This window comes from Siphateles boraxobius, unplaced genomic scaffold (genome assembly GCF_051911475.1).
Source record: "Siphateles boraxobius isolate OS27281-9 unplaced genomic scaffold, OSU_SipBor_1 86, whole genome shotgun sequence".
NCBI classification, from domain to species: domain Eukaryota; kingdom Metazoa; phylum Chordata; class Actinopteri; order Cypriniformes; family Leuciscidae; genus Siphateles; species Siphateles boraxobius.
The window spans coordinates 8,134,493-8,158,943 of NW_027509215.1; the positions used below are offsets into that span (position 1 = coordinate 8,134,493).

General features: G+C 35.4%; 2 protein-coding genes across 7 annotated transcripts; both read right to left on the reverse strand.

Annotated features, from left to right (window-relative positions):
* Positions 1–248: 248 nt before the first annotated feature.
* hsd11b1lb (hydroxysteroid (11-beta) dehydrogenase 1-like b) lies at positions 249–11,482 on the reverse strand. 6 transcript variants are annotated; one of them, XM_077222210.1, is made up of 8 exons: positions 11,192–11,482; positions 9,861–9,976; positions 6,528–6,658; positions 6,065–6,176; positions 5,335–5,426; positions 5,161–5,254; positions 3,119–3,284; positions 249–1,185 (listed from the first exon to the last, which is right to left on the reverse strand). In XM_077222210.1, the coding sequence occupies exons 2-8, from the start codon at positions 9,934–9,936 to the stop codon at positions 999–1,001; spliced, it is 858 nt and encodes a 285-aa protein (XP_077078325.1). In that variant the 5' UTR covers positions 9,937–9,976; positions 11,192–11,482; the 3' UTR covers positions 249–998. The 6 variants fall into 6 exon arrangements, with proteins under 6 accessions (XP_077078325.1, XP_077078323.1, XP_077078324.1 ...); XM_077222208.1 differs by having other exon boundaries at positions 9,861–10,022; positions 11,192–11,474; XM_077222209.1 differs by having other exon boundaries at positions 9,861–10,022; positions 11,188–11,474.
* Positions 11,483–11,657: 175 nt separating this feature from the next.
* LOC143731353 (spindlin-W) lies at positions 11,658–23,835 on the reverse strand. The gene is made up of 5 exons (XM_077222227.1): positions 23,710–23,835; positions 22,217–22,258; positions 19,011–19,258; positions 16,821–17,054; positions 11,658–14,496 (listed from the first exon to the last, which is right to left on the reverse strand). Exons 2-5 carry the CDS (start codon positions 22,234–22,236, stop codon positions 14,291–14,293), a joined length of 708 nt encoding a protein of 235 aa, XP_077078342.1. The 5' UTR covers positions 22,237–22,258; positions 23,710–23,835; the 3' UTR covers positions 11,658–14,290.
* Between the last annotated feature and the right edge of the window lie 616 nt (positions 23,836–24,451).

Consider the following 24,451-nt stretch of genomic DNA (forward strand, 5'->3'; position numbering starts at 1 on the left):
AGAATAAGCAGAAGAACAAGAGTTTAATTTGAGATTTCACATGCTTCAGTGGTTTTGAGAAACTCGTGCTCAGAGTCCCACGGCACTCATGGGAAACGCTTTGGGTCTCCATTTAGATTTCTTTTTTAGGAGAAAAAATATTCACACATAGGAAAGATCTTTTTATGTTTTTGCAAAGCCCACAGGTCTGATGTTATTACTTCAGCATTTGTTTTAATAGAAAAAAGACTGCGGATACAGACACAGAATCACTGACTGACGTCATGTTTAATTAGTTAAACACACACACACTTTAATATCACTGGAAGTGTAAAATCCCAAATGCATTGTGTCTTGGTACAAAAATTAATTGAAAATGTCAGACAAATAAATATAACAACATTTGAATAATAAACAGTGGCTCTCTCAGAAGTCTAAGAAAAAATTGCGAAAATAGTTCCATAATTGTGATTAAAAGCATTTTGTTCATCTTGTGCTGAATGATATTTAGGTAACACTTTTTCAATAAGCTCTCATGTTAATATCAGTTAATGCATCAACTAACATGAACTAATAATGAGCAATACATTTAAAAGCCTTTGTTGATGTTAGTTAATAAAAATGTTAATGTTCATGTTAGGTCACAGTGCATTAATGTTAACATATACAACTTTTGATCTTAAATGCATTTGATTGACATTAACGAAGATTAATAAATGCTGTATAAATATTGTCCAATGTTAGTTCATGTTATAGTAAATAAATGAAATCTTATTTGTTCTGTAACTGATTTTGTGATGAATTGGTTATATTTTACTAATATTTACAAGGATTTGCTTGTGTTTTGGGTCTTTAAATTGGGGTACAAAATACAATACAATTAATAAAAATAAAGATTTTTCAATTTCCTAAACACACTATGTAAAAGTGACTCAAGTGTGCATACATCATTCACTCCTCGCTATACGTTCTCATGGAATAATAGAAACTCCCGTTAATGTCTGAATTGTGCACATGTATTAGTCTTTGTTGTCCATGCTGAGGCCTGACAGCACAAGATCTTTCAGGAAGGGGAAGATGTTATTGATCAGACAGGTGAAATAGTGGAACCAGGGGTAGAAGGCCTCTTTCTGACGGGACGCCCCGGCTTTGATGATGCTCAGAGCCGCTTCACTCGCGGGATAGGCCGTCATCGTGCTGAATCCTCTGAGAGACAACAGTTATGGGGGATTCTCATGAAAACACATCCAGGTCATTTTCATCACACAAGCAACATGCTATGGATTAAAAGCATCAACCAAACACTTTAATAAAGCCATACAATAGTGGCCAAAAGTGATGTTCGAGGGGGATATTTGTTTTTATGACCCTAACCATAAAAATATTAGAAAAACATTAAACTTGGTTAAGGCATTTATCTGACTAAATTATTTGGAAAAATGCAAACTACAGCTACAGGTTTTATTTTACTAAGCCTATATATAAAAAAAAGCATACATTCACTTTAACATAATCAGTCATTACTATTTCATTGGTTCTCTCTTGTTTTTGCATTGGTTTATAATTTGTAAGAGCCTGGTCAAAAATTAGGCTGCATTAATTTGGCATGTTTTATTGCAGTATCACAAATAAAACAATCTATGCTATGCAATATGCTTACACAATCTAACCAATATTTAGGGTGACGATGCAAAATTTCCTAGGCCGAACTTCACTTTTGGCCACTACTGTATGTTGTACAGTCCGTGTGTGTGTTGTACAGTGTGTATGTATACACTACCATTCAAAAGCTGGGGGTATGTGTTTTTTTTAAGAAATGAATACTTTTATTCAGCAAAGATGCATTAAATTGATCAAAAGTGACAGTAAAGACATGTATAATGTAACAAAAGATTTGTCAAAGAATGCTGACAAAAATGTATCATTTTGTTCATCAAAAAATATGAAGCAACAGCACAACTGTTAATAATAAGAAATGTGTCTTGAGCAGTAAATCTTCATATTAGAATGATTTCTCAAGGATCATGTGACACTGAAGGATGGCGTAATAATTAGTGATAAGAAGTGAGCAGCATGTAACGCATGTCAAATTTTGTATTTTTGAGAAAATCATGTTAATGTGTGGTTAGAAAAAAAATAATTGAGTCACTGAAATGGAGCCATTACATATGCGAATTGACAGCTGAAAATGTGCTTCAGTTGTGTCAGTGTGTGTTAAGTTGCTAGATTGATTATTCATGATCTATGAATAGATCACCAGGATAAATGTGCTGAGGACAAACTGCAAATGAATTCATAACCTGCTTCCTAAAATATCTTGAGTGATGCACAGAAAACATTGGAAACGCTGATTGCATTTTTGACCACACCAATGTCCTCGAAACGTTTGGACAGAACAAACATTTATAAAAATTATAAAAACAAAAACTGTAAAACTTTACAATAAGGTCCCTTTAGGTAACATTAGCTGATGCACTACTTAACATTTATCATTGTTAACATTTATCGATCATTAACCATTAAATTGACGCATGTAACTTTTGATTTGAAGGTATTGGTAAATGTTGAGATTAACATCAAGATAAATAAATGCTTTTTCAAGTATTTTTTCATAGTTTATTTATGCATATAACTATTGTTAACAATTGGAACCTTTTTGCAAAGTGTAACTAAAAAAAAACTTTAGTCATTTTAAACGTACACAAACTGCATAATTAGAACCAAAGTGGTACTTTTTTCTTTGTCTTAATGTGATCTTTGTCAAACAATTGAGCTAAAAAATTTTATTTTTAATATATCAATCATTGTAAATATATAATAGAAATAAAATACATAAATCATTCTTACCATTTTAAAGAAAAGATATTCCATAAAATAGTACATAATGATTATTAAAATAAAAACTCTTATGAAAATTGCCATTAACCTGATGTAACATTTAAGAAGCAAATTGTAAATTCAGCATTTATTACTATATGATAGAAAGTTGATTCAAGAAAATGGTTGCAAGATCCAAACCAATTATGAATTACTTGATGAAGGTGATAATCAATAAAAGGGATGTTTTCTTAAAGTTTGCGGTATCAGAAGTGCTGGATTTAGTCAGTGTCATCAGTTCAGTCTGTAGTGGGAAACTAACCTGATCTTCTCCATGGCCGACTCGGTGTCGATCAGTCCGAGGATCATGATGGACACCGACACGTTGCTCTTCTGGATTGCCAGTTCACTCTGCATCGCTCCGAAGAATCCGTTCATCGCAAACTTAGTAGAGGTGTACGGAGCCACAAACGGACTCGCCAATTTACCTGAAAACAGCGTTAACCTTTTGTCATTAATAACTGTGTGGAACTGACAACAACAAACACTTTACACAAAGAAATGAATCCCAGTTCACATGTGTGATTGTGTCCCAAATCTAGTAGCGGCCTTTGCTGTGTTTCACTTGAAAAAAGAAGGGGCCTCCATTTGTGCTCAAAGAAATGCCACCAAAATTAATAAAAATTAAGATAAGGGGCCAAAAATGTCTCTGTGTGAGTCTTATGTTTAGTATATATAAAGATTATAGTAAGGCCATACCACACAAGCTAAAGTTCAGGACATTTGCAAATGTCATATTGATTTTATACAATTCAACACACATGAAGTTATTATGACTGTAGATGACATATTTAAAGGGATAGTTCATGAAAGGAAATGAATAGTTGAAAAAGTCGTTGTTTTGGTGTTTTTTGCGCACAAAAAGTATTCTCGTCGCTTGATAAACTTAAGATTGAGACACTGTAGTCACTTGGACTATTTTAACGATGTCTTTAATAACTTTTCTGGGAACAAGTTTCAATCCCTTAGAAGCCTATGGAGGAGTGATCCAGCTCTCAGATTTAATCAAAAATATCTTAATTCGTGTTCTGAAGATGAACGAAGGTCTTACGGGGTTGAACAACATGAGGGTGAGTAAATACTGACAGAATTTTCATTTTTGGGTGAACTATCCCTTTAAGACTCAGAATATTGTCTGATTTTGCTCTATTTTGGAAATAAAAACAATTCCTAACAAATCCACAGCCATAGCACATCTCCGAGCAACACAGTAATGTTTCGTTACTGAATGAATCCGCGTTTTTGAAGGAATCATTCTAATGAATGACGACTCACTCACAAACACAGTGGCTGCGTCTGAAATCTCATACTTCCCTACAATAGTAGACAAAAAACGGTATGTGACAAAAGTAGGCTAAATCCGATTCCACAGTACTCATGAAAGAGTAGGAAAAAAGTACCCGGATGGCCTGCGACTTACGGTGAGATTCTGAAGTGTGATACAATGGATACTTTACTATCCAATGAGGCCCTGGGAGAGGATTTGCAAATGGTGGTGAAGCGACAACAACTGATGCTGATAAATACAACATGTTGAATGTAGTACGTCCAGATTACATTCATACTATAAACATACTTTTTTAGCTGTCGTAAAGAAATTACTTATTCAAAATAAGTACCTACTCAAGAGAGCATGTGATTTCGGACGCAGCCAGTCACGTGCTTTGTCCCTAAAAGATTTAGCGGCTTTAAACGAATCGTTTAACTGAATGATTCAATGACTCACTTGTTAAGACGATGATTTGCTGTTACCTGGCGGTTTAGTTTCATATTTATAAGTATTTCATTATGGTTAGAGATAGAATGCGTTGATAGTGGTAGATAGAATGCATATATAAATAGACTATTACTAGTGAGGTATGAGATGTTAAATGTAAAATATAACAGAGATAATAAAGTAATTGCAGTTTCATTGCATGAAATGCTCTGGTTACAATTTATTTCGATAGTCCACTTTAGACATTCCACTAACTATAAGTAATGAGAGTTAGTTGACATGTAGTTGAAAAGTTAGAGTATTAGTAGGCTGTAGTAGACTGTTAGGTTATGGTTAGGGTTCGGGTTAGGAGAATAAGTTGACTTTTAGTTGGCCAAGTTTTTGAATGTTGGCCAAGTTACTTATAGTCAGTAGAATGTCTGAAGTAGACTATCAAAATAAAGTGTTAACAATGCTTTTGTCTGTAAATTTTTCCTCATTTGGGTTGGGCTCCGAATTGCAAAGGCTGTCTCTGCCCAAATCATAGCCAAAAGTGCTTTTAACTAGATTTATATTAACTAAACTTGCACCAACAAAGTTAGACTCACCTGCCATTGAGGAAACTACAATGATGGAACCAGCGGATGTTTCCAGCGCAGGCAGAGCTGCCGCCGTCATCTGTGTGTAACTCACAAAATTCACCTGCAACGAGTCAGATCAGTGTGAACAGAGAACGAAGAAATCCACACATTACACCCGAAGCCCTTCTCTCAGTGTTTGACCTGCATGAGTGACCTGACGTGGTCTGCGTCTCTGTTCCAGAACTCAACGTTAGTGTTTCCAACATGATTCAACACTAGAAAGTCCAGCCCTCCTGCAGGACAGGAACACACGACACACACTACCAGTCAAAACTTTTTGAAAGAAGTCTCTTATGCTCACAAAGACTGCATTTATTTGCTCAAAAATACAGGAAAAATGGTAATATTGTGAAATATTATTACCATTTGATATAACTGTTTTTTTATTTTAATATATTTTAAAATGTAATTTATTTCTGTGATCAAAGCTGAATTTTCAGCATCATTACTCCAGTCTTCAGTCTCACATGATCCTTCAGAAATCATTCTAATATGCTGACATCAATTTATTTTTCATATTCAAATAGAGTAATGGTTATTTTAAATTGTGCGCATCTGAAGTGTCTCAGCTGAAGGAAATAATCCATAATTTATTGATCTTTAAAATATCTGCCAAATATTCTTATTGGACCGATAATAACGTTAATATTAAGAATGAAGATATATCGGCCGATACTGATATATATAAGTTTATTGAATAGGATAAACACCTTGAGATGAATATGACACTGATATGGTGGCCGATATATCCTGCATTCCTAATTTTAATAACAAATAAACGCAGCCTTGGTGAGGCTTTTTTCAAAAACATTAAAAAAATCGTAATTATTGGTAGTGTATATATTGCATAATATATTGAATGGTTTCTCACCCAGTTTTTCCACAGCGTATTTGACGACTCTCTCGGGGTCAGCGGGGTCAGACATGTCTCCGGTCATATACATCATCTTCTGTGCGCCCAGTTTCACACACTTCTGCGCCACCTGAACATCCACAGGACAGATGTTAGCAGAACACTTTCATTTGCTCATTAAAGCCTTTGCTTTCATACAAAACGTCATTTATTGCTACCCTTAAAAGTCTATCACAGCCTTACAACCTCTGCATTACTTTCAACAAATAAAAATGTGGGCATCTACTGATTAAAGTCCATAATGAACCCTCTGGGGTCTAAGGTGTTTTTGGGGTCCTTGGGATGTATTGACATGCCCTGACATTTGTGCTTTTTTCAGTTGCTTATAAACATATTAATGGCAAAGTTGTCATTACACAAACAGGGCTACCTTGAAAAAGTATTGGGAATGTCTTACAGTGTTTTTGAAAAACGAACTGACCTTTTTTAAAGCTTCTATTCGTCTCGCAGTGATGATGATCTTAGCCCCAAACTTTGCGTAATGGTAGGCCATCTGCTCCCCGATCCCTGAACTGGCCCCTGTGATCAACACTCGGGCCCCACGAACTGAATCTGTGCTCATCAACACACTGATTTTAGAGTAACTCTTAATGCACATTTAATAAATCTTCTGATGAAGGTCAAGCGGTGGGTTGGTTGTGTAATATTTCTGAGGATCTATTGACAGAAATGCAATATAAGATCCATAACTTTGTTTTCAGTGGTGAATAAAGACCTTGCATAATGAACCGTTATGTTTTTAATGAACCGTTATGTTTTTATAAATGTCTCATTTTTACCTTAGAATGAGACATTTATATCTCCATAACCGCAGGCGCCCCCTTTTATGGAGGTCGACATATTGTGTGGTCATGTTTCTAGCGTAGCTGACAGCGAACACACAGCGCTACAGAGCGCGTTTCCTCACTACCTTGAAAAAGAAGTTTTCAGTGGTGTATAAAGACCTTACTTAAAGGTGCAGTGTGTGACTTTTAGCGACATCTAGCGGTTCGGTTGTTTACACTAAGGGCTCAGCCCACCGCTCACCCCTCCCTTTCGAAGAAGCTACGGTGGCTAAAACGGGACAATCATCGTCGTCTGAGACGGCAGAGAATAGTCAGAGTAAACCAAGTTTCTGTACCACAGTCCATTATAAACCACATCATGGATAAAGTTTACAAAGCCATAGTCAGGTGAGGATCAAGGGTCTTAATACGTAATATAATAATAGTATTTAGTTGATTGTCTCACGAACGTAACCAGCACATTTCTCCCCACATAGCAAACCCATAATACAGCGAGGGAGAAGAACCACATGAAACTATGCAACTATATATTTTTTCTAACAGGGAAGTAAAAGTTTAGCTGGCTAATATGAGCTGTTACTGTGGCTGAACTGGTTGAAGCGTTAAGCCTTGTTTATACTGGACGCGTCCGCATGAGCCCAAAGGTGCGTGCGGCAAAAATAATGTGATTGTAACAGCGTGCGCGCCTCCGCATCCCCTATACACCATTTACTACACACAATAGGCTTTTTTTTCTCTGATTTTGGAAACTCGATTGACTTAAAATGCTTCCAAGATCGACGGGTTGGTGATTCCTGTAACTGTTTTAATGTCAATGACAAGAGTACTAATCAGCTGTCTCACGAACGTAACCAGCACATTTATCCCCACATAGCAAAGCCATAACACAGCGAGGGAGAAGAATTTAAGTTACATGAAACAATCCAACCTCATATTTTACACCACTGACAAGGGAAAAGTCACTACTCACGGTGTTTATGGCTAGCTTCTAGCTTTCTGTGGCTTCTCTTTCAAGGTAGTGACGAAACGCGCTCTGTAACGCTGTTTGTTCGCTGTCGGCTACGGTAGAAACATGACGTCACAATATGTCGACCTTCATAGTAGGGGATTCCCGCGCCTATGTAGATATAAATGCCTCATTCTAAGGTAATAAAAACATTACAGTTTATTAAGTAAGTTCTTTATACACAACTGAACACATAGTTATGGATGTCATATTGCATTTCTGTTAATAGATACTCAAAATGTTTACACATTGCACCTTTAATGAACCGTTATATTAATATTCTTTTTGTATAAACTGACAAACGCGTTTCGTTACTATGTTGCTCTTCGTGCAAGGAAGCAAGCTTAGTTCAGCGAATAAAACACTGACACAATGATGAACAAGTAACAATAATATTCGCAATAACATAGTTTTACTGAATAATTAAGTAAACATAATTTCTTAATTTATCCTTGTAAAGAAACCTCATTGCTGAACTGCTATTCTCTGCTGTCTCAGACGATGACATATTTTCCTATCGGCCACCGTATCTTTTGTTCGTTGCAATTCGTAACCTCACCACTAGATGCCGCTAAAAATCACACACTGCACCGTTAAGGCTTGAACTCCCATGAAGGTTAAAACAAAGTTAGAAGCATTTTAACTATAAAGCCTATGTATCATATTTGATACATGCATTTCTAAGGCCTCTAAATCATCAACATGATAAAAATGCTGAAACCCTGTTGCACACATGCTAAAAAAAAAAAAAAGTATAAACTACCAAAGGCAAGGAAAAGCCTTTTAGTATAATTGTAAAAACGTCCACCTTCAGCTCGTGGTTCACGTGTCTTTCTGCTGTTAAATCTGCATTGATTTTTATCAAGTGCCTATTATATTGTTAGTAATATTGCGAGATGAACACTTACTAGACTGAAGAAACTTAATTTGATTATCATGATTTTAGAAAAATCATGTTTAAGTTTGAGTATCAAATATGCTCCATCTGGCTTTTATTTGTTCATCTTTTATTGTATTGAATTGCATGATCTTTGATCACAAGCATTTAAATATCATCTTACTAAGACATTATATAGGGAGACATAGTGATGAGTGACATTTAAATGTATTTTATGTCAGTAGTCTGATATACTGTTATAAAGATCTCATTGATTTACATTACAAGCTATCAGAATTTCATCTCACGGTTTGTCAATATAAATATCAGGAAATGCACCAAATGACAAAAAAATTGCTCAATTTGGGTTTCCTCCATATTCTATATTCCATATTATATCATACTATATGAGCCATACACTCTTGATGTATCAAATATGATACTCAACAAAAACACTTTCTATATTTATAAAATTTCTTATATATCTTCTGTCAGATGGTCCAATAGACTAACATTTAAAATAATATACAGATTTTTCTGAATATTATTTCACATGTCAGACTTTACAGGGGTAAAAAGTTACTAATGTCCTTCTAATTCTATACATTACAAAAAGACAGCTTCAATTCTGTGTTTTTAAAATGATTTAGTATAACTACAAAAGATATAATCTCTAGATCATTAGTGCATACTATTTTCATCAAGGTTATGGGAGTTACTTAACCATAATAAATGAGTCTGCCAACAGTTTTCATGACTAGATGCCAATATAATAATTTAGCTGGTTAATGTTCTAGTGAAATACTTGCAAACATTTTGAGTTTAAGATTGTTAACAAAGCATGTGCAAAACCATCTACAAATATATTGTAAAATGCAAGGCTTTCTGCAGGTTTATTCTTGGTTATTTTTCATTGTGTTTTTACATGCATAAACTCCCCCACACAAATAGCTTTCAGGATTTCTCAAAGTAGGTGACTGTATGAGTTATGTTTTATATTACACATTTACTATAACAGAACTCAAATATCTGAAGGGATGCAATAATAAAAATGAGTATATATTATTGTAAATGTGTTGTCCTTACCTGGATCAAACGTATCTCTCCACATGTAGGCCACGAGGGCAGCGCTCAGCAGAATAAAGCTCACATACACCTTCATTTTCACTGGTATCCTCGATCAGAAGCTTGGCGTCTGAATCCTGTGCGAGTGCATTGAGAAATGTCTGCGTTTATGTGTTACACCTCCTGCAGATCCAGAACAGAGTCATAAACCCTGACTGATCACCCACTGAACCTGCCTGACAGTTCAGGAGGCTGAAGGTCTCTCAGTGTTTACATTTACAAACAGATGAAAGAAGAAAAAACTGATGCAGATAAAATGAAAACTGCTCTATTGTTCTGTGTGACATTTAAATAGCTTTGTCTGAACTCTTTTTGAGTTATGCACTGTTTGTGGATTTAAATCAGGGTTATTATCGTTTACTGAAACTTAAAACATTTGATTAATCGAATAAAGCTTACATAAAATAAAACAAATATTAGATTTGTTTATGTTTGATATTATATTATTATGTTTGAAAAACTTAAACTGAATGAAAATTTAAAATGTTGCCTTGGTAATAAACTGAAATAAGTTGAAGTACTAAAATTATTAACAGGAAATAAATAAAAAATTAAATCAATTAAATGAAATTGCAATATTAAAAAACAATGAAATTGTTTTAACATGAAAACTGAAAACATAAAAGCTTATATAAACATTAGTAAAACTAAAATAAAACTGGGTCAATCTCAGGACAATTTGTCGTGAAGATACACCTTTACAACAATTCTGCTTTAACAAATCATAAAAAAGGTCACAGCAATTAAGTTACACAATTACAAGTTACGCCTTCCACAAACAAACAGTCATTAACCGAAATAATCTTTTCAAATACATTTATCATATGTTGTAAGGCTTTCGAATCTTATGAACTATGAAAGAAAGAACTATATTAGTAGTCTAAAACACAAAATTAATTGTGCAATAAAATACAGACCTATCTGGTAATTACCTATCACCCAACCCTAAACCTTTCCTTAACCCTTCCTCTTTAATAAAATTACAAAAAAAATGTACTGTAGTTTCATAACAAACGGGATGACTTACTGCATCTGGTGATCTAACACGAGCTATGTGCCTTATCACCAGGTCAAATAAAATCATTTGTGTTAGAGTTATATAAGCCATAAATCAAGCCAATCAGCTACGAGGTGAATCACAACACTACAAAAGTTTTTGAAAATCTGACAAAGACAAGATTGTGCACTTAACTTCTTAAGTGAGGGAAAGAACTACAATCCCATGAAGCATAATCAAATAATATGTATAAAAACAATATATATTGTATTATATGAAAAACATGCATACAAACATTTCTGTATTTTGATTTTGAAAGTTTGGACAAGAGATCGACTCGAATACGTCATTCGCAGTGCTTCATGGGAGTGGGCGGAGCTACAGAGCTATTTTGGCACGTTGCTTTTTTCGACTCTCTGATTGGTGGAATTTTCTGTGTAGCATTATGGGTAATGTAGTTTTTCAACAGGAATTCCACTGTTAGACAATTATTTTTTTTTAAATAAGCTGAAATAATGCAGGCTGACCGCTACAACAGAAGCAAATACCATCCATTAACAACCTCGTAGATTAAATTTCTGTCTTTAAAGGTTTATAAATTATCTTTCAAAGTCAATTTCTCCATGGAAAAAAAATGTATGGAGCTTTTACTTCCAGAACCCGACTGTTGCTCTCTATGGTGGGGAAAGAATTAAACGGCGTGAGCGTCTTATTGTGAGTTACAAGTAAAAAGTCAATGAACAGCAAAACACCAACAACAATTTTCAGTGCAAAAAATATCTCTTTAATTATTTACGATAACATCAAACAAACAGACAGGATGAATAGTTTGACACTTGTCGTCAATGTCACCTACTGAAACGTAACTTTGGTAAAAAAGCAGCAAAAGATTAAACCGATTAAATAGAAGAACCAGAGGAACCGGCAGAAGCTCGCGGACCACACAATAAAACACATTTACAAAGAAGCCAGAAAGAGAATTACTTGTTCACAGTCAGAAGAAAGAAAAACTGCAGAAGCCGGTTGAGCTCGTGAAACCTTCCAACGGCTTGAAATCATCAAGATTTGTCTACTCAGGGAAAGCAGAAATATAGTACAAGTGTTTTTAAAGCACAACGGAGAACATACAGAAAATATTCCACCTGATGTCATGGCAAACTGACCGGAAACTCAATCCATATCCACAGCTGAAAGTTCAACAAGTCATTTAGAGAAATGTGCATTTCACTGAACAATACTTTCCCATAATCCCAAATTGGGCTGCCCAAAAGATTTACTGGCGTCAGGACAAACAATTTATCTTCTCCAAAAAATAAATTAAACATGCTGTGTGTTTTTGATAATGACATACTGAATATCTAACAAGAAGAAAACTACACAAACAACGGATGAATCTGAGCGAAGCGCTAATGTACTGAAAAACTTCAAAAACCTTCGGTCTGTCCGAGAGATGATAATAACCACATGCAAACCACAGCAGGAAAATGCGTTAAGATCAGCAAACACACCCAATCAGAGAGCAGCGCTGAACATCCAACATTTACATATGAAATCATCGTCTGTTTACATTACATTTACATAACCAAATTCATTTATGTACAGGTCTTTTGGAAGAAGTGGTTAAATTGGGTGTGATCAAATTGAATTAGCAAAAAAAAAAATAGTGTTAGATTTAATTATAAAAATGATAGAATTTGCATAAACATTAAGTAGATTCTTGGCAAACTATGGTCATATTAAAAACCAACGAATGCAATTTCAATTTCAAGAAATTTTGTTTTGATGCTTTCAAGCAATGTGTCCTTATATTTCATTTCCGTGATGCCAATCAGTAAGACACTCCATATATAATTTACTCATTTGACTTCCTGCAAGACATACGGGAGAAATGCTTGACAGTGTAAGAATAAAGTGCAAAAACTACAAGCAAAAAAAGGCCAAATCAGCTACATGAACTTGCTCATGTGCAGTATTTACAACAAAACGCGACGCAATGCCAAAAGCAAGAATAGCAAAAAATAGCCACAAAAGACATTTAAAGTTTTGCTGTTTTATCACTTTAATAGTGCTGTGATGATAAAGCCTGTCGTGCACAAGGGGAAACTTATCCCCAAGTCAAATAAAAGAACAAAATTGTCTTTATCGTGGAGCTTTGCTCAGATCAGCTGGGACAATAACGCAAGGGGAATTTGAGCTTCTCGTCATTTAAGACCTGCCTTTAATTCACAGTGAAGGCAATGGAGAATATGTTTGATGTTTATAGATGTCTAACAGCTCTATCCAGCCTGCTGGATTGGATTCGTGTTTTACTAAACCAAGGCCTATTAAACGTCAAATCAGACTGGGCTACGCGACAAAATCTCGTTTTTGCAATAACTGATTGTTAATCAATTAAACACATATTCAGACTGCTGTGCATTGTCATATCTAATTGCATTGGTCATCTTACTACAATCAAAAAAGGAGACCGGATTCATTTTTGCTATGCTTGACATTCAAAATCGCAGCTGTAGTATGTGGCTTGGTGTTAGAAACAAGTGCTCTACAGTCAACAAAAAACAAATGTGTAACGAAACAGATGATTTCACACAGGACAAAACGGGCAACCCTATTCCTAGAGCATTTTACAGTATGATGCTGCAATACAGGACCTGACGTCAATCAGGCTCGTGTCACTTTAGTCATTTAATACCCATCTGAGGTTAAATCACTATAGAAAACCATTTCAAAAACGTGCTTTCTCTATGCTACGTCCGTTCAAAACCAGTCCTAATTAAATGACTTTACTGACTGGATTTTCACTTTTAAAATCAAAAAAACATCTTTAAAAGGTGTCCGAAAACAGAAACACATCCGTCTCGTTGCATATCTGGTCTGATTTGGGGGAAATTGCAACTAAAAGAGCGACACAATGCATTACAAAATGCATTTCTGGGAGCAAACGTTTGTTAAGAAGCATATTAGTTCTATAAATAGATCAGTTAGACGGTTTCATTTGTAATCAAATGTCTCTGGTGTTAGTCTTTTCTTCTTTTTTTTTACCAGAACTATTTACAATTCAAAACCAAGAAACTCCTTCGCAGTCTCGCGAGACCGAACATTCATACACAAATCTCGAAAAACGAGACTGACCTTTTCCAGGGCTTACGGCTGAATCGAAGATATTCCATGGGATTATAAACACCAAATGATGCCCAACTCGCACGTATAAATACACTGTTTTGATATGACAATTGTGGACAATGGCATCAACTCAAAATAACAAACCCTGTACACGTACGCTTCATACAGTCCCTCCTCGCATGGCAGACTGTACACAGAGGCGATGAAACTTAAGCTACGAAGAGGTGAAGCAGTGGGTTTGTTTCGGGTTTCTTTGTTTTGTCTGTTTCTTTTAGGTGGTCTTGACCAGGTCGTACACGTGGATGTGGAAATCGTCATCGTATTTGATGTAGTACACAGACGGCTTGGCTGGAACTTGATAGATGACGAGGCCTGTTCTCTTTACTCCTTTATCCGTCACATACTCCACCTGCTTACCCACAAGGCTCTCGGTTTCCTCGCCGGGCTTCCTGTCTGCGGGCAGCAGGTGTTTATTCTCTGCGGAGACAAAGAAATGGAAACAGTAAACTGAAACTTCACTTTACTGCAGGAGTCGGAATGAATGATTCAATTCAACCTACCTATTTTATTAATAGAATAGAATAAATGCAATATTTAAAAATTATATATATATATATGCATGTTATTAATTTAAAGGTCCCATATTGTAAAGACTGAAATTTCCTGGCTTTTTTCATGATAACAGAGGTCTAGGGTCTATGAAACTACCATATAAGTTTCAAAACAGTCGATCCACAGACACACGCACACAGCCTGCATAAATTAGCTGTGCCTTTTCACGAGCCGTTGTGACTTCCGTATAAATGTGATGTCAGAACTACTCAGTCACCAATGATGGGTCACTCAGAAAACAACAGGCCAATCAGAAGAGATGCTCATGAATATTAAGTAAACGGGCCAAAATCGAGCTGTTCTTGGCAGAGCTCCTGAGAAAGGAGCTGTAAAAATATATTGAGATGGTTTTTGGTACTTATACCGAATTATATATTCTTAAGGACATCAAAACCTAAAATAAAACTTCAGAAAGTTGTACAATATGGGACCTTTAAATATTAGTATTTTGTATAATTATATACAGAACAATAATATAAAATTCAAACATTTGTAAAAAGAAGTCTCTTATGCTCACCATAACTGCCTTTATTTGATCAAAAGTACAGTGAGAACTACAGTAAAATTATAACAATGTTTCATATTTGAATATATTGTAAACTGTAATTTATTCCTGTGATCAAAGCTGAATTTTCAGCATCATTACTCCAGTCTTCGGTGTCACATGATCCTTCAGAAATCATTCTAATATGATGATTTGCTGCTCAAGAAACACTTCCTATCATTTTTGACAGGATTCTATGGTGAATAGAAAGTTCAAAAGAACAGCATTTATTATCAAGGTTGAGATAATGAGGTAGCTGATAATGTAGAAACTGACAGAGCGTAAAGAAATCGAGCCAAATAGATAAAGATAAAAGATCTCTTAGGCCCTGTGTACACCTGGTGTTGAGATGCGTTTCGGCCGATCGGATCACAAGTGGACGACACTGAATACAGGTGTAAACGGGGTCGAAAACATTTTGAGCTTGTCCACTTTCGACCATTTAAAGAGGTAGTGGAAAATGCATTTGATCGGATTGCTTTTGCAGTGTGTTCGAATGTGTTTGAACAGCCACAAAAGACTGCGTACACATTATGTGAAGCGCTCTAGCCGAACGAGATTTAAACTGTCAGCTGAAGACCCAAGTTTAGTTTGAAGATGAAAAACATATCACAATGTTCTCTCATCATTCCTGATTTCTAACACACACGTGCGGCTGTCAGAGCAGAAACTAAAGCTGATGCTCTCCGTTAGGGGTGTGACGATAACCTCATGTCACGATTCAAAACATATCACGATACTGAACTCACGATACGATATTATTGCGATACTACAAGACATATGATAAAAGGTAAACATCAAAATGTAGCATTTCAATCAATAGTAAGTTTTTTATTACATTGTGGGCGAAAATAAATAGGCTTGGACTTGGTGCTGGAAACTCTATGCTCAGGACAATAGAGACATAAAAATATTCATGATTCTGAAGATGAAAATACAGCTTAAAATTACAACTTATTTTAGACGAATATGCTTGCACTCTGTCACTGACTAGATACATTTAAATAATGTAGGCCACTTTTTACTGGTAACATCAGACATTTGGCAGTAATTATTATTTTGGGTGAACTATCCACGATACAAATTGTCACTATCCACGATACATATTGTTGCATTTTTGTATTGCGATATATTGTGACACGATATATTGTTACACCCCTACTTTCCGTATGTTTTTCCGTCGTCTCCGATCGTGTTCATATGTAAATTGCGCAAGATCATTTCGTCCATTAGACCGAAAGATCTAAAAAAAAAAATAAACATAAATGTTTCCGCCCATAGACCCTCCCCTCGAAGAAATCAGGACAGAAGTGGTTGAAAGTGGACAAGTGATGGATTAAAACACCAGGTGTAAACGGGTCTACATGTGATCCGATCGACTGAAATGCATCTTAATACCGGATGTAAACAGGGCCTAAGAGATGCACAGAACCAAAAAACAATCTTGGATCTGAAGCATTGCTCTGTAAGGCAGATCAGCAATTTAAACTGGTCTGCTAATTGCATAAATTCGAATGTAACAATTTCTAGTATTATAATATAAAGTTTGAAATTCATCAAGCAAAAGGTGAGTAATATCAGATTCAATAACCTTCAAACGGAATTAACTTCAGTAAGGTTTTATGAAGAACATCAGCTTATTTACCTGCTTCAGGTAAAATCCGGAGGTCTCCGTCTTTGTAGTCGTCCCAGAGCTGGTACATGTAGAGCACAGGGTCTTTCTCGTATGTGATGTAGTACCAGTTGGTCATGATGGGCGCTCGGGACAGGACCATCCCCCTCCACTCGTTCTTCTCACCGTCCTCTTTCTCAAACAGATGCTCCACGGCTTTTCCCACTAGCTCCTCTGCGTCATGAGGAACCTTGATCTTGTTGTTCACTATGAAGGGTTAGGAAACACAGCAAAATGACAAAGAGGTTGTGTGTGTCACAGTGATCTTACCCTGGTTAAGAGCTCTTGTGGCATATTGCTTTTTGTGGCATAAAAGTTCTGAATTCTGATTGTGTAATTGGTTGAATTAAAGCAACTATAAACAGCAATATGATCAAAGTTACCTACACCGTTCAAATGTCTGGGGTCGGTAAAATATTTATATTGATTTCTCAAGAAAATGTTTTACATAGTATAAAAAGGAGGGAAATAAAGTGAAATTTATTCCTGTGATGGCAAAGCTAAATTTTCAGCAGCAAAAAGAACAGCATTTATTTATTAAGTGAAATAGAAATCTTTTATAAGATATAAATGTATTTACTACTACAAGTATTAAATTCTTCTAAAAAAAATCTTAGTAGTGTACATTCATGAAATAATTGCATTTATTGTAACTATCTAACAACTATTCTTTCACTATACAAAATAGTTAGACTAAGATATAGTAACGTTGAAGTTTTATATAAACTAAAAGCTGTGCAAAACAAACAGGCACCAAAATTCGTGTCACAATATGATATTTCATATTCATCCTTTTCTAGATTAAACCCTCATTTACTTTCCAGGCTATGCAACATATCGTGCTGTTTTCATATATTCTCAATTGTGATAGCTTAAATCTATGCATAAAATACAGTGCTATTTGAGTATCACCATGATGCGATAATAGTTTTTATTAATAAAAACTGAATGAATCAATGAAAATTGTTTTAGTTTCAGTTAACTAAAATAACCCTGACACGATAATCAGTCTCCATCATTATTTCAACTGCAAACATTATCAAAAACAAACGTCTTCCAATTCAGTCTTTTTTATTTTGTGCTTCGGTAGTCAGTTCATTTATTTTCCCTTCTGTCTATTTTTACTTTATTATCATTACTGCATTAGGGATGTAACGGTATGAAAATTTCATATCACGATTGTAGTGACCAAAATTATCACTTTTTCGTTAAAATGAAATGAAAATGTTCAAAAAGAACTGATACGCACACTGAAAATTTGGAAATCAACAAACAAATAAAATTAGCAGCTCTATGCACTTTTTTTTAAGTATACACATTAAATGATATGACCGTAGTCAATAGCAACATATTGTAACAGCGCACATCTCTTCTATCACCGCGGACGCACTCTCTCGTTTCATTAAAATACTATTATAAATGCGGTTAGTAGATAATTTAGCAGCAAATGTTTTATAGTGGAAAAAAAACATTTAGTTTGAAACAAATAAAAGGTCAAATGTTCCATTAATGAAAAACAAATAAAAGGTCAAATGTTCCATTGATGAAAAACAAATAAATATATTATTTATACTATAAAATGAAAATACATTTATTTAAATGTACAGCGCAGCTTCTTCATGAGGCAACAACATTTGATAGATAGGACAGAACAAGAAAGGCCATTAATAATCTTAATCTTTGAGCAAAAGTGTTATAGGGCTAATATGAAAGGCTTCGATATAGAGCGTCAGAGTGGCTTATGCACATCCCGTGCGCAGAATGATGCGCTTGAAGCAAGAGAAGTGCAGAGTCATTGCGCGCAGTGCTTCGCATTGAAAAGTTCAGTAAACAAGGGTGGGAGAATAGCTATTGATGCTTAGTGTATTTTCTATTCAGATTCACTACCCCTACAAATAGAATGATTAATTATTTCCAAATAGAGCTATTCAAGTCATCTGTTGAAATTGTTTTCATAACGCAGACATTTTTTTTTCTGTATATCATGATATATATCCTTATCTGGATATACAGTTACTCATACCGTGACATTTTGGTCAAACATACTCACAAAATGTTTTAGTTACCGTTCATGCACTATAAAAACTGCTTATCCTTGCAGATGTGCTACTTCCTGTCACTGGCTTGTTTCCTGTTTGCAGCACAACAGATCCACCTACTCACCCACTTTCTCAGTGAGAACTTGCAGGTTGGAGACCCTCTCATCTTTAAAGAGCTCGATGCCATAGACGCAATCAAAGCCGTCGTACTTGACCATGAACAGGGAGGAGTTGACGCTGAGGCGGTCCAGCACGGTGCCCTTCCACTTGGTCAGCGCGCCCTTCTCCCTCCAGCTGTGTTGGATGCGTCGACCCAGCAGGTTGTTGGGATCTGGAGTGAGACTGTCGCTCAGCTCGCCACTGCTGCGCTTCCTGACGAGAGGAGAAAAACAGTTAATGGGTTGTTGAAAGTCTGGCTGAACTTCTAATCAAGGATCGTTTTACCGTTCATCGATTTTATATTGCACAGCATTCTCTCTTAGATGATACCAAATGCATATGGCTCACGTAACAGATACACATACTGTACGTTAATCTAAAGTGGTATTAAAATGAGTATCAGGACCATCTAAAAATTAGGCATGATATAAAACTGTTGGTAACACTACAATAAGGTTTCATTAGTTAGCATGAACAGCATTTATTAATCTAAATTAATGTGAAATTCAACATTTACTAATACATTATTAAAATCATAAGTTGTATTTGTTAACATTAGTTCATGCACTGTGAACTAACATGAACAAATACTGAACGACTACTTTTATTAACTAACATTAACAAAGATTAATAAATACTGTAACAAATGTACAGTCTCATTGTTTGTTCATGTTAGTGACTTCATTAAGTGATGAAACCTTATTGTAAAGTGTTACCAAAAATTGATAAAGAATTAAATCAAATTTTTGCATGATTTAGAGTACACTACACACTAATTTTATATTTTTAAAGACATGATTATTCATCAAGGATGCACTAAATTGTTCAAAAGTGACAGTAAAGACACTAATAATGTTATAATGCAGCCTTGGTGAGCAGAAGAGACTTCTTTCAAAAACATTTTAAAAATCTTACTGAATCCAGTGTACAAAAACATCATCATAATCTTTCATCAATATGTAATAACTTGCTAAGCCCTCCTATTTTTCAACCACCTTGATCTATTCTGACCTGTAACAGCCATTTTTCACAATCCAAACAACTTTCTTTAATATCCTATTTCACTCAGAAATACATCTGATTACCTCAATAAAATGGGTTCACATGAACTCTACAGGCGCCTAATAGAAATTAGTAGTAAAAAGTTGACTGTGTTGTCGCCCCTCGACGGCTGAACACACTGAAAGGAGTAAAGGCGACTCCCAACTAACATGTGTGTTCTGCGGCTGTGTGTAGGTAAATATCAGCCAGTATCAATAGTTAATATACGTCATTCAAAAAGAAAACCAAAAACTGGGTCTACAGATATACAAACCGTAAACAAAGCAGCGTTTCCTTATCATGTTGAAAATCAATCATGCTAATCACTTTCTTCCTTCCAGTCAGCACATGTTATTATGAAAATATTTGCGCATTGGAATACTCAAGTAAGATTATGTATTTAAATTAAAACAGACTTCTGTCTGTGCCGTCTTGACTCCTAGGCTTTCACTGACTCAAGCTCACACTACAAGACTGTAAGACTACATGAATCACTGTGGTGCTCACACCACACAACAAGGTTTCATGTCATCTGTCATCGTCTTGTCACAGCAGCTCACATATACGACAACACAACACTGACAAGGTGCACAAACCACAAGACATTTGGTCAACACTCTCAGAAAAAAAGTTACAAAAGCTGTCACTGGGACAGTATCCTTCAAAAGGGTTCTAATATGTACACTTTTGGTACCAATATGTACCTTTGAGGGACTAATATGCACTCTTTAGGTACAAAGGTGTACCTTTTGAAAAGGTACCGCCACAGTGACAGCTTTTGTACCTTTTTTTTTCTGAGAGTGAAGAGACAGTTATTGGCATTTTTTCACATAAACTCACACGAGAAATTCATGCAAGTGATTAGGAGATTAATTCCATCTGCACTTTGATTGGCTGGATTAGATCCACCTTGTCATTGCATTTGACACGCTACAAGATTATGTGGGGATAATATCAAAAAGGTTTGTAAATATCGTAGTGTCTGTGACTGCTCGAGATCACGTCCCTGACCGGCTCATACTCAACGAGCATCAGTGAACTCAACATCCACCGTTTTGGCCGTTTTTTTTGTCGCAGACTTTGGAAATCTAGGTATCTGTGAAAGCAACATCCAGTTAAAAATCATGTAGTGTGAGCTTGCCTTAAGCTAAACAGCCAATTAGAGTTCTCTCTCTCTCTCTCTCAACGATGAAGCCAATGCCAACGGATGCCTTTTCAACATGCTCAATCGGCCAAAAAGCCCCGATGGAGTCCGACTAAAGCCAACACAGAAACTGGGCTGACCCAATGGTCAGTAAAACTACCAACCACTAACAACTGACTTTGGTTCAGCCGAGTTCAGTCAGAGCTCAGTTTAATAATTCACTTCTACTGGAGTATGTCTGTCACTCAACAATTATAACATTGAAAACACATTCCTGGAAAATATCACAGCATAATCCAGCGTGACACCAAAAAAATTATTTCCAGTCTGGTCCTGTTGATAATCTGATAATCATTATTAGTCAATTTTGGACTATATGACATATATTAGAGATCGACCAATGTGGGCAGATTCTGAAACAAATTTCTGGAGAGCAACGTATTATATAACACAATTTAATTACAGCAAATGAGATCTATACTTGAACACTTATTAGTCAATGAGCCTTATCCACTGATAAGGCTACAAGTAGTTTCGGGAACTGATATGAGACTATAACTGACACTTCTGTTAATCTGTGGACCAGCCAACTGGTTATTGGTGATAATGTCAAAATGACCAAATATTGGCCGATTCATCGGTCTGGTTTGAGTGTCCCTAGAAACATCCCTAACTCAACACAATCAAATATATGTGATTTAGACTGATCTGCTAATGAATCAGAACTGATTCAACCAATTCACTGAAAAAAAATTTAAATCAACTCAAGAGAATCATTCATCTACATATTGCACATCACTATGGCAGTAATGAAAAACTATGGCACTTCCATATTTATCACGCTAAAATTAATTTACTTTGGTATTTACAAGTTACATGAATTTTGGTATCCCTTCAATATCATCATAAACCAAAGTACCATGGTATCATCATTCTGATACCATCATTGTACAATGTTAAAGCGTGTTTATATTATATTTACTCACCTGCCCCTTTTCTTGGACATGTTTCCAAAACCTCAAGCACGTCTAGAAGAGAAAAATGACAGAATTATAAGTAAACCAATAGGTTTACTTGTATTCTGGCAAGACACTACAAGTAAAACCAGTGTTTCTTCATCATCAATTTTGGGCTATTTTGCTTTCAGACTACTGGAAAGAAAACATTTAAAATAAACACTGAAGTGCTTGTTTTATTATGCTCATATATATATATATATATATATATATATATATATATATATATAAAACACTTATTTGCATCTAAAGATTTCAATTATATCTTTAAAGGCGATTTCAAAATTAGTTTTCAGAAATCTCCACTTTTGCAGCACTTTCATACACTAAATGTTTAGTCTTATTTTATTCCTATCTATATTCTGACCAATTTAATTTTAAACAGAGGGTTGTTTGTAAAACATTTGCCTGATTTATTCTATTTCTAAAGACATGGTGTCAATTTTTATTGGATTTATAAAAAGAATCAACAAAATGAAAACTATGTCAACAAAATGAAAAAATAATTTTTAAGGTTTCATGGTTTAGATTTCTGTTCTGGAGATGTATGTTAATAATCAGATAATACCTCATTTGCATATTTAAACAAATTTACAGAAATCATGTGATACAAAGCAATTGGACTGTGATTAATCAACTGGGGAAGTGTAGTGATAGCTGTTAATTGAAATGTTTTCCCTATCTCTATACCCAACGTTTATTTTAGATTGCTTTTAGGGCTAAGAGATATTCTATATGATGAAATGAAAGTATTGCCTGCAGTAGATAATACTTTCATTTCAGCATATTGAAACTGATGGGAGTGTCAACATATGGTGGTAGTCGACCACATGGTTTTGACAGCTCCATTCAGTCCTTAAGCTAAATCTGCAACATTGTTCATGTTACAATACTTCAAGTCTTGTTAATCAGGTGTAACATTGGTATGTTACATATGTAACGCCACGTTATCTTTTGTTATTTTATAGCAATGCCATATTAATCTGTCCTCTGATTGGACAATGACTCAACAGCACCCGTGTTGCATAATTACATCGAATCTGCGGCATATATTCAGGGGTTTATGGTTTAATATCGCGTTAAAGTTGATGTGAAATCCACGTAGAACATGAGACGTCCACAATATTGCGGCATAATAGAGGCCGGTTTATTTTTTCATGTCTTAATGGTGCAAGCTGTGCTGTTTCTACATATATCGCCCAAAATATAACATATACATCATAACTAACATGTCAGACATCAGTAATGCAAGTAAACGAGTGGCTAGAGTCTATACAAAGCCACAAAATCGGGTCGTTTTGCTGGTTCACATGGAAAACACCAACGCAGCTATAAAACGCTGGCGTTTCTGTCCTTTGCGCAACCGGTAAACTCCGCTTTACCTTCGTGTTTTGTCTTCATACATACTCTTATTTCCACGTGCTCATATGTTTCTGTATAAATCGTAAGAAAAGTAAGATTACCTGGCCTCTATTTTCATGTCTATGATGGACTTCCCTCTGCAGATCCTCATGTATAATGCTCGTCCAGACGTGAGGCAACAACCTGGCACGGCCGGTTTAAACTACAATTCCCAAAATGCATTGCCAGGGAGAGAAGAGCAAATAGTGGGAAGGGCATTCTGGGAAATGGAGTTGAGAGTGTGAAAGGGGCGAAAGCACATTCTTCCTGTGTCCGACTGCAACTGTATAAATGACTAAATAAAATCAAGCTAAACAAAGAGTTATTAACGAAACACCTGGATACAAATCATGGGAGATAATAAAATCTCTCCGAGTGTTATTTTTAATCTTATGGGCGGGAAAATGTTTACTACTTTTATAAGCACTCACGGAACTACAATTCCCAAGATGCACAAAGACTTTTCTTTGTCATTCCTTCGGTCAGCTTTGGAGGAACAGGCCTTTGCTTTATTCAGAGCGTTTCTTTTTGAGTTTCAAAATCTGTGTATATGTTGAAATAAATGTTCGGATGCCTAAATATGTATTTTTAAATAAAATATATAGGCCTACACCTTGTTCAAAAAAATGATTGAATTACACACCATTACATCAGCCACTGCATTTCATATAATTCTATCTATAGGATCCAACTTTCATATAAGCCGATCTATTCCTTTAAAATTGGATGTACGAAGTCATTACAAATTATCTAAAAGATACTAAATGTAGGCTATAATACCCAAAATATTATGTAACAAATATT